Source organism: Polyodon spathula, chromosome 13 (assembly GCF_017654505.1).
Source record: "Polyodon spathula isolate WHYD16114869_AA chromosome 13, ASM1765450v1, whole genome shotgun sequence".
NCBI lineage: Eukaryota > Metazoa > Chordata > Actinopteri > Acipenseriformes > Polyodontidae > Polyodon > Polyodon spathula.
In genome coordinates this window covers 36,393,647-36,403,826 of record NC_054546.1, presented here as the reverse complement: position 1 = coordinate 36,403,826, position 10,180 = coordinate 36,393,647, and the positions used below count along the sequence as shown (strand labels likewise).

Here is a 10,180-nt window from a genome sequence, read left to right as displayed (position 1 = left end):
GAATGGTCCTATAATATACAAATTTTCATGGATTTAGGTTGCTTGTAACATGCAGTAATGCAAATCAAGACTTCCTTATAACTACTTTCTTAGATGAAGGAAAAAACTAACTAGCACTGCACTGGCCTTTGCACTCCTACAACTGGAGCATTTTGTTTTTATTTAAATTTAATTAGGGGATTAGAAGGATACATTTAATATTTGGAAATTGAACTCTCTCTTGATATAGAAGGCTACAAACAAAAGAGCTTACCATTCTGAATACCAAAGAGGAACAGACCTGATGTCTGCTGAGGTTGGCCAGGCTGGTTCATCGTTCTGGTCACAGTTGTGTGAAACAATGCACCCTGTGGTTGAACTGAGGAGGGAGAGTCTGTCTGTGTGCTGAAGATGGTTGCTTGGGGCAGCTTCTGTTGGCTCATGCTACCCTGAAGGGCAGGCAGGGAGGCCTGTGGCATGAAGATGGTGACTGGAGACTCAGAGGCACTGCTGGATCCCTGCACTAACTGCATTTGCTGCGGGTCGTGGAAGAGGGCCTCTTGAGGCTGCTCATTCTGTGGCGTCCCTCCTGCCACCGAGCTCTGGTTTTGGAAAGACATCGGCTGTGGCTGCTCCTGTGGACTGACAGACATCAAGTTGGACTGGGTCAAGAACATGGCCTGGTTCTGAGGCTCCAGGGAAGGGAGACTGCTGTTTAACTGCTGCATCTGATTCCGTCCACTGAACAGAAGAAGCCCTGCCTGTTGCTGCTGCTCCTGAGGGGAGACCATAGATTGCTGGGACTGAAAGAATGCCCCCTGCTGGCTTGGAGACAGGCCATCTGCTGAAGATGACATGGTCTGGTACACTGCATCTTGCTGTGGCTGCTGATCCATTGGGGTGCTCTCTTGAAGGTGGGAGCTCTTATCTCCGGGCTGGAAAACAGATACAGACTGCTGCTCAGGTGAGCCAGAACTCTGGAGAGAGGTCAAGAAAGAAAGCTGCTGCTGTTGCTGTTTGCTGTCTTGGGCGATCTGGCCAGACTGCAGTGTGGTCACATTATTCTGTGACAGGAAGAGGCCAGAGCCATGCTGTTGCTGGTCTGGCTGTAGGGGGGAGTTGGTCAACACTGTCAGAGAGCTCTGAAACATGGCAGCTTGAACCTGCTCTTGAGTGGGGGAGTGTTTCTGATTTTGAAACAAGGTTGTCGGAGGGTCTTGGGCATCGTTCATGGGGCTCTGGGAATGGAACAGCTGAGGAGAGGAAGGGTGTGAGGAAGGCTGCTGGAGAAAGCTGGAGACCTGGATGGAAAGCATTTCCTCTGCTTGCTGGAACAATGACCCTTGCTGTTGGGAGCCACTGTGGAGCATACTCTCAGATGTCTGAAAGAGGGCCCCAACCTGCCCCTGGGTTTGCACCATGTTCTGAAATACACTGGTCTGCATCTGCTTGGGCCGAGACCCACCATCTTCACTAGGAGCCCCTGTGCTTTGGGACTGGAACAAACCCTGCGGAGAGAGCTGCTGCTGGGGATTTTCATTCCTTGAGCCTCCCTGGAACAACCCACACTGCATGGGGATCTGGCCAGTCATAGCTTCCTGGACCTGGGAGGGAAAAAGATCTGACTGCAACTGCTGCTGGAGGCTTAAGTTTTCCAGAGCCTGTTGCTGTTGTTGGCTAGCTAGTGTCCCCTCAGAAGTCTGCATCCCAGTGTTCTCCAGATTCTTGGTGGAGTCTGGGGATGGGAACATGGAAGAAGAATTAATCTGCTGGAAGATGTTGTTCATGTTCTCTTGCGCTTGTTGTTGCATGCTCCCTGGTCCGGAGCTGGGACTGAAGAGAACAGAATTCAGCTGCTGTTGCTGCTGCTGCTGCTGGACAGCCACCTCCAGGACCTGCTGTACAAGACTGGCTTCACTACCCCTAGAAAAACCAGCCTGAAGCTGACGCACAGCTCTTTCCAGCTGCTCCACTCCATCTGCTGGAAAGAGGTTAGATGAAAGTTGTTGCAGGGATTGCTGCTGCATGGTTTGTTGTTGTTGCTGATGTATAGATTGCTGCTGCTGCAAGGTTTGTTGTTGCTGCTGCATGGTGTGTTGTTGCTGATGTATAGATTGCTGCTGCATGGTGTGTTGTTGTTGCTGCTGCTGCTGCTGCATGGTGTGTTGTTGCTGTTGCATGGTGTGTTGCTGTTGCTGCTGCATGGTGTGTTGTTGCTGCTGTTGCTGCTGCATGGTGTGTTGTTGCTGCTGTTGCTGCTGCATGGTGTGTTGTTGCTGTTGCTGCTGCTGCATGGTGTGTTGTTGCTGTTGCTGCTGCATGGTTTGTTGGTCTATGGATTGCTGAGGTGTCTTGCCAAGCTGCTGCATTTCCATCACTCTTTCTCCATTCGGCAATCTCTCCTGGGACAGAGCATCTCTGTGATCCAGCAGGAGATCGGGTCTCTGATATTGCTGGGTGACCTGCTGGAGCAGGGGGCTAGTTGGTGCAATGTCTTGTTTCTGGATAGTGCTCAGAGGCTCAGCGCTGGAAAAGCTTGTGGACTGAACCTGGTGCTGCTCTGGCTCCACCAACTGGTGAGGCACAGAGTTGGAGAAAGGGATGCTGCTCAAGGACATGTTCAAACTCATGTCCAAGGTTTGCTGTGCTGATCCAATAACGTCAGAAGTCTGTTCAGTATTACAAAAATAAATATTAGAAAATGCATTATACAGTTTAACCACAAAGTGTTTTAAATACGGCTTTGAAATCTCACTTAATCTTTCTAATATGTTCTGGGTAAGTACTAGCTGGGTAAGTACTTCTATACTATTCAATGGAAAACAGGGATTCTAGGTCAGCTGTACACTTTGCACTGCTGCTGTGTAAATAATCCATTATGAGGTTTAATGCGCAAGTAACAAATGGTGACCCAAACAGTAAGCTACATCACCCTAAGACAGGTGGTTGTAGTTGTACAATCTTGTATATGATGGTTCCTACACCTGCAAAGACCAATTTATATCAATAAATCATAGTATGAAGTATGTGCAACTCAAAAACAGTATGTATTTCTAAGATAGCACTTATGACTTGGCTACAGCTATGATCCGTGATGAACAAGCTTTAAATCCCACAAACAAACTGGAGGCCCTGTTACAGACTGTCATATAGATCTATGTGATCCCTACCTTGAAGACGTTAGGTGCAGTCTGATTGGATGACACCTCCATGGGGGTAACCTCTTCATTTTTGACCAGGGGCAGCAGTGGAGTCATCAAGGCACTGGGGAGCAGGCTGACCTTGTCCAGTGTACAGCTTGGGGTTTTCATACCTGCTGATGCCAGGGGAAAACAGACACTACATGTCCCTAGATGTAATGAGGAATGTGCCTGCTGAGGCTAATTCAAGAAAACATACTGTATGTCACTGCTTTAACAAGAAGTTACGTTTCTAGTCAGGTTGTGCTGCGCACTGTTCTTAGAAATCTCAAATACAGAAAATTGTTAACAAGAAATATGGAAGTAAAGAATAGCCAAGATCAAATCATAACAATTCATTTCAATGCATGGCTAACTTTTTAAATGGTTTATTTAGTGTTTTGTGTTCTGAACCAGTTTAAAGTCAACATGATGCCAGGCTTGTTAAAACAAGTTTTTTCTTAGTTCTGTGTCACTCAAAATATGTAATTTACAAGAGTGCCTTTCACAGTCATCTGTGATTAGTCACAAAGCTCTAACATTCACAAGCATGCAAATCAGCAACCAAACACAAAGTCAATTCAACAGGCATTGTTACAATTTGATGCAGTAGGATACAATTTGCTACAAATGCACCAAAAGACTGAAATGGACTACCACTTAAAACAATACATGTAATGTTTATTATGTTTATACATTACATTCTTCTACTCTGGTTTTTAAAGTCGTTGTTTTCTTAGTACTAATGTGATACATCAAAAAGAAACACCAAAAAAAAAAAAAAAAAAAGAAAATCAAGTTGTAAAACCTCAGGACTTAACCTGCAGGCTTACAGCCCTTCTAAATTCAAAATATCTGAATGTATGCTGCAGCACAGCTATAACTAGCTGCAGCTACTGGAAAAGTGGTTTAACTTGTCATGTTTCTTTCTGTGGAGGAAGCTCCTGGTATCATTGATAGATGTGTTAAAAAAAAAAAAATACCTTTAGCTGATTCTTCGAAGGAGCAGGACTGGGCATGGGATGGCACCTCTTTCTTCACATTGACCTCCACAGTGTTAGCTGTAAAACAAATACAGCTGGACAGTGACTTAAAACAAATTATTAGTGAACAAACCTTGTCAGTTTAAAAACATGAAATTAAATTGAGAAAAAAAAAGAAAATGTACATAACTTGAGTTTAAATGTATATATTTACTGGCCTTTGTTTTACTGGCATGATTGTATGACAGGACTATAAAATTGATTTGGCCCACATTTAAAACAGTATTACAACAGGCACTGGCAAACCTTGTGTCATTCAGAATGCTTTTATTAATCTAATTTAATAAAAAATATACTAAAACATGTTTTAAAAGATGGTTTTGATACATCAAACATAAACCAAAAACAGGATGACAAAATGTAACTAAGTAAACACCAATTTAATTAAAAAGTACCATACTGCTCCATTGCTAATGTGTTTGAATAATTTGAGACAAGTCATTTTTTAGGCAGGCGATAGTTTCTCACTGTAAAAATATTAGTTGAACAGCAGCATGTCATTAGGTATATAACTGAAAATGAACACAAAGAAAGAAACAAAGTTACCCAGTTCATTTATAGTCCACTTATTTGAATCCCTGACAACGGACCTCCGGTTTAGCTTAGAGAAGATGCACTAACCTGGTTCTGGAGTGTATGTGAAAGGCTGTACTTCGTGCGATCTCCCGGCATTTGTTACTACATATATCCCAACACAAACTGGTGAGCTTATTTTCGGATTATGGTATGGAGGAACTTTAACAATTAAATGATTCTGAAAGAGAAAAAACATCAATGCATATTTGTATGGCAGTATAATTCTGTCCACTGCTCTGCTCTAAGCCTGACTTAGACAAAAAAATACTCACTGCATCGTTCCCAGCAGTAACCCTTTGAATTACCCTTTCATTTCTTCAACATTGTTCAAGCACAACATGTGATTTTAAACGTGTCAGTTTTGGGCGTCTATCAACTCCACTCCAGGTTTATTTAAAAGGAGATGCAGGTACAAATCATATGAATAAATTCAAATTTTACACAGCTCTTTTGTCTTTATTTTTTTAATCAATCTGGTTGTGTTTTGATGCTTTTGTTTCTAGGATGGCATATATTCTTTGTTGCACGCTACTAAGCATTAATTTAACATTTCTGTTCTCATGTGAAAGCACTATTTATCAACACCAACTCCCTGATCTTAGATATTTTGTACTGATTGTTTTGTATGAAATGGAGAATATGCGTAATTGATGACATACATGTATGTTTTTGGTTATGTTATTTACCTGATGAAACAGCTCCATATCAATTTCTGCTTCCCCTTTCCAAGAATTGTCATCTTTAAATGAAAAAAACAAAAAAATCTTATAGTAGCCAGAACATACATTTTTCAATTCCATGGAAACTTCCACAGCACTTTGTATTATATACAGCGTTCAACAGCAACACACCACATCTTTATAATACAAGAACAAATCACTGTACTGAACCAAACTGTACCTCTACTCCTTAAATGTCTGAACTAATAATATTGGAGTCTAAAAACCAGAAGAACCTCTTCAAATCTAGTTAGGGACCCATGAATAACTTTCACCACCCCATTCATCAGCCTCCACAGCACAGGGCTCCTTGTATATGAACTATTTCCTGCCTGTAGGCTATTGATCCAAAAACCTAACTCATCAGTAAATGGGTCCCTTCATAGAAAAAAAATAAAACTGACCACAAGTGTGTTCCTGGGACAACAGAAACAGATTTTTTTATTCAGGTGGTGTCACATAATACCTCTAAAATGCCACATGTATACCTGCTTCACCCAATTAGATGCACACTGTATTACTCTAGGGTCTGAGCTATTTTCTCCTAGTTTTTACTGTTGCTAGATTTGTTCCTATAACTCCTAACTTTAGATTTAAGATTACAGGTACATGCATACATGAAATGAATGTGCACACACTATACTTCCATAAAACAAAAACAAAAAGTTCTATAGTCTGAGACTCACCCTGTTTAGTACACAACAAAAAACAAGGAAAAAGAGAGACACTTCTTAGGAAAAATGTATTTTAGCATGGCCAGCTCACATCTGACTTGTACAATGAAACATCAAAATGTAGGGTACATGTAAAAACATTTTTTGAACAAATTGGATAATACATCAAAAGAATTATGGCCATATATATACATACATATACATACACACACACACACACACACACACAAGGGACCAAAATCAACCAAAAAAAGAAAATAAAAAAAAACTGAATAAATGAAAAATGTGTACCCTGATCATGTGATGCATGATGAAGCTATTTACTGTGGCTAGAAGCCATGGCAACCTAACCGTAACACAAAAAACAAAAATATATTTATGCCTTTGATTTCGCCTTGTCTGTTCATTTATAAATATGTCTGAAAATTTTTGTTTACTGCACCGAGGTGTGTGTGTCTGTCACTGCAAAACCCTCGCATTCATGGCTCTCTCCTGACATGGTCCAATGCCGGAAATACATGAGTAGGACCTTGTTGTTGTTATTATTCAAAACAACCACTACAACAATATAAATGTTGGCATGTGGGCATTAACCTTGTTAAATTAAGCCTATAACTGCCAGCACATCGTATGATTTATTCAGGCTGCCATAGGTCTGCAATTTATGTTTCTGGTGGAAAGAGGGAGAGGTTCAGCTTTGAAAAGAAAGCTTGCTGCCCTCCCTCCCTCCCTCCCTCCCCCCCTTAGCAGTCCTGTTTGAAATACAGAACTACTTAATTCTTGCTAAAGACAGAATATCGAGTACAGGCCAAAAAATGTGCCATCTAATTTACACACCTGACACATTTTCTTGGAAAATGACTTTTGTTCCCTTAAGAAAGTTCTTTCCGATTAAAAACACCTCTTCTCCCCCCATCACTGAGCAGCTGTGAAGACTTTTCTTCAGGATTTCAGGCGCACCAGCAGGCTGAGCTGCAGTGAAAAAGGAACAGCAGCAAATTTACTCACAGACCAAGATACACTATAGATTCTGTAACACAGAGACCGGAGGTACACACAGGAACAAAACCATAAACAGTCCACAGTTGCCTTATTTAGTTGCTCACAGCCAACAACTTAAATTTGTAGTTCAACAGAGACAGACAACTCCCATACATTCCCCTAAACATATTATCCAGGAATCCATTTTTAAAAGGGGTAAAGGTTTCATTACACACACACACATGCAGCCTTAATTAAAACCTTTTAACAGTTAACCCATGACATTAAAGCATGTGTGTGTGTAATATTACTTTTACACACACACACACATTGTTAGGGTCTAACAGGGATCACAATGAATGAAAATAGAGATGGAACATAACACTAGACTGTAGATCACATTTCCACTCTATGATGATTTATTATTTTAAAAGAACAAAGTTAAAAACAAAAGCATATTGCTGTTTTTAACTTTGTTCTTTTGAAACAATACCAATGTTTGGATACTTGGGGAAGCTGATCCAGGAAGTAGCCCCTAGTAATTGAAATAATTCCATTTTAAAATAGTTACTGTGCGATTTTAATTACATAATACAGACTTGGGGTCCAACAGGGAAAAATAACAATCATTTAGTTGTCTGCATTATTTTAGTTATTCTGTCTGGCATAAGATAAACAAAATCTGAATCTTCATCTATTTAAGCATGGTGGGCTATCTTTGGAAATTGTTATTAAGTATATATCTGTACCTAAGCAATTGTCACAGTCAAAGCTAGTTTGATTGTTGAAAGTAAAGTTCAGACACAGAGCTTAGTTCTTTAAAGGGCTCTTACACAACTCCCTGAACTTAAATGGAGGAAGAACCCAGATAAACTTTAAAAAAAAAGTTTTCATAAAAACCAAAAAAAAAAGATATTTGAAATTATTTTTTGTTTTTTTGGAGTGCTTTAATTGAAACATGGCTTTGAAAAATGTGCGCTTCTAATCCTATAACTGTAGCAGTCCGCGGGCATGGACTGTTTTACTGTTTCCCCAGATACCAGTAACATAAGAATCTATAACCAGAGCCATATTGATTTCAATTTTACTGGTGTGGCATGAAGAACTAAGAACCCATATGTTTTGCTTATTTCCTAGAATGATACAGCAATAGAATTCCAAGAAGTTAATGTAATGTACTCACTGCACAGAATAGGAGACGACGGAGTCTGCAATGTTAGTATTGACCCGTCAGGGCGACTGATACTGACTCTAAAAACCAGTCTGGCTCGTGTGCTTTTCTTCTTGGAACCAGCAACTCCAATCCGAGCCTCAACGTCAGCATTCCGTAGCTTCAAAATCCCCACGCAATCCACACTGCAGAATGAGAAAACTGTTCACTTAGCTTAACTAGTTTCTCTCCTTCGATCACTTATCCCCAAGTTAAAATTGAAACTTTGCTACAGACTTGTATGTAAAGATTAAGTACAAGCAATATGAAGCTACTTCTAACTAGCTTTGACCTGCTGAAAAATTGTCCAAACCCAGCAGCAAATTTTAAATAACATGCAGTTGGTCCTTTAGGTAAGACCCCAAGTATGTGGGCAGGTACACTAGGAAGATTGTGCTGGTTTTAAAAACCTATGGAAATTTTAAGTAGGTACAGTAGTTCATGGACAGTTTATTATGACAGTGATCTGTCATGAGCAGCCTGGTTGGGTTCTGTATTATTTAAACAGAAAAAGGAAAATGAGCAACAAAAAAATAAAGATTCTCCTTACGCCAAAGTCATGTTGTTGGCAGGCTCCAGGCACACCTCAATGACTGTTGTGCCCTCAATGTCTATCTCCTTACAAGGTGTTGTATTGCGGCCCGTCACTCTGCAAGCCTGGTAAAAGCCATGGGGCTTTACACGGCCAGAGTCGCTACCCACAAAAATCTGCAGCACCACAGTCTCACTTATACCTTCCAGCTGGGGACGAGGAAAAAAAAAAAAGAAATAGATTAGCAACATGATTCGCATACTATTTGTGAAGACAAGATTAAACTGTTTGTCTAAAAAAACAAAAAAAACAAAGCATCCCCCTGGGCATACTGTAAGGCGACTGACATCTCTGATCAAACTGTTAGTAAATATTAATTGATGTGGCAGTGAAATGGTCTATTTTTCTTGGACAAAACCTTAATGAAACTTGACGTTTTGGTCTTGTTCACTAGCAGACAGGTCAGAAGGTGAACTTCTGCTTGCTTACTTACTTTAACTGTAGGAAAGCCTTGCTGTGTTCGGTCCTTGACAGAGCCCCGACTGCCCTCAGTGAGGTATCTCGCCCTGTGCTGTGTCTCTGGCTGTACTACAATTTTCAGCTCTTTCCCCTCACTTTTACTGGGATACTGGCCAGACAAGGTGACAGCCTTCTGTGCCAACGACTGTGACCCCTCTACAGGGCTATAAAACACACAGAAAGAAGCACTTCTATTAATAGGAAACAACAATATAAAACATCCCTCAGTGCTTACCTCTCTCATTATTTTAACAGATTAGGGGATAGACAACCCTTAGACATGTTTTACATTATCAATTATTTATTAATGCAAAGCAGGCACATAACTCAGTGCACTTAATGTTTAGCCCCACCCTGGAGTCTATTATCTTAATTATTTTGTAGCCATAGTGTTTAAGTATAGGTTAACCAAAGAAACCAAAAACTATTATTCAATTTAACAATAAACATAATGCATATATACCTTTTGAACTTCCTATTCACTATATAAAAAGCATTCAGTGCTTTTTCTTGTTTTGTTTTTGAGAACTCTTATGCCCTTTTCAAGGATGGCTTTCACATATTACAATGTTTATGAAGTTACTTCATTCATATTCTGATCTTCTCTTCAGTAATGCATTTGTTTTGGATCGACTCTTCACAAGTACAACACATGGCCTTTTAATAATGCATCTCTTTAACAAATATGAATGCCACCACAGCAGTTTGGGTTTTACAGCTAGTTATAGATCTGGTTCATTTAGCCTGCATTATGCCAACGAAGTACAT

General features: G+C 40.3%; 1 protein-coding gene across 6 annotated transcripts in view; it reads right to left on the bottom strand.

Moving 5' to 3' along the window:
• Positions 1-10,180, bottom strand: part of LOC121325135 (nuclear factor of activated T-cells 5-like) — a 41,749-nt gene that overhangs the window by 1,289 nt on the left and 30,280 nt on the right. For 4 of the 6 annotated variants that reach the window (XM_041267436.1, XM_041267439.1, XM_041267438.1 and 1 more), the window contains 9 exons: positions 9,387-9,576; positions 8,912-9,102; positions 8,335-8,507; positions 7,008-7,142; positions 5,464-5,516; positions 4,823-4,955; positions 4,142-4,219; positions 3,150-3,295; positions 254-2,648 (listed from right to left, as the gene is read on the bottom strand). In XM_041267436.1, the coding sequence (XP_041123370.1) occupies positions 254-2,648; positions 3,150-3,295; positions 4,142-4,219; positions 4,823-4,955; positions 5,464-5,516; positions 7,008-7,142; positions 8,335-8,507; positions 8,912-9,102; positions 9,387-9,576 (3,494 nt within the window). The remainder of the gene's footprint in view (positions 1-253; positions 2,649-3,149; positions 3,296-4,141; positions 4,220-4,822; positions 4,956-5,463; positions 5,517-7,007; positions 7,143-8,334; positions 8,508-8,911; positions 9,103-9,386; positions 9,577-10,180) is intronic. The other 2 variants (XM_041267437.1, XM_041267440.1) reach the window with 1 other exon arrangement.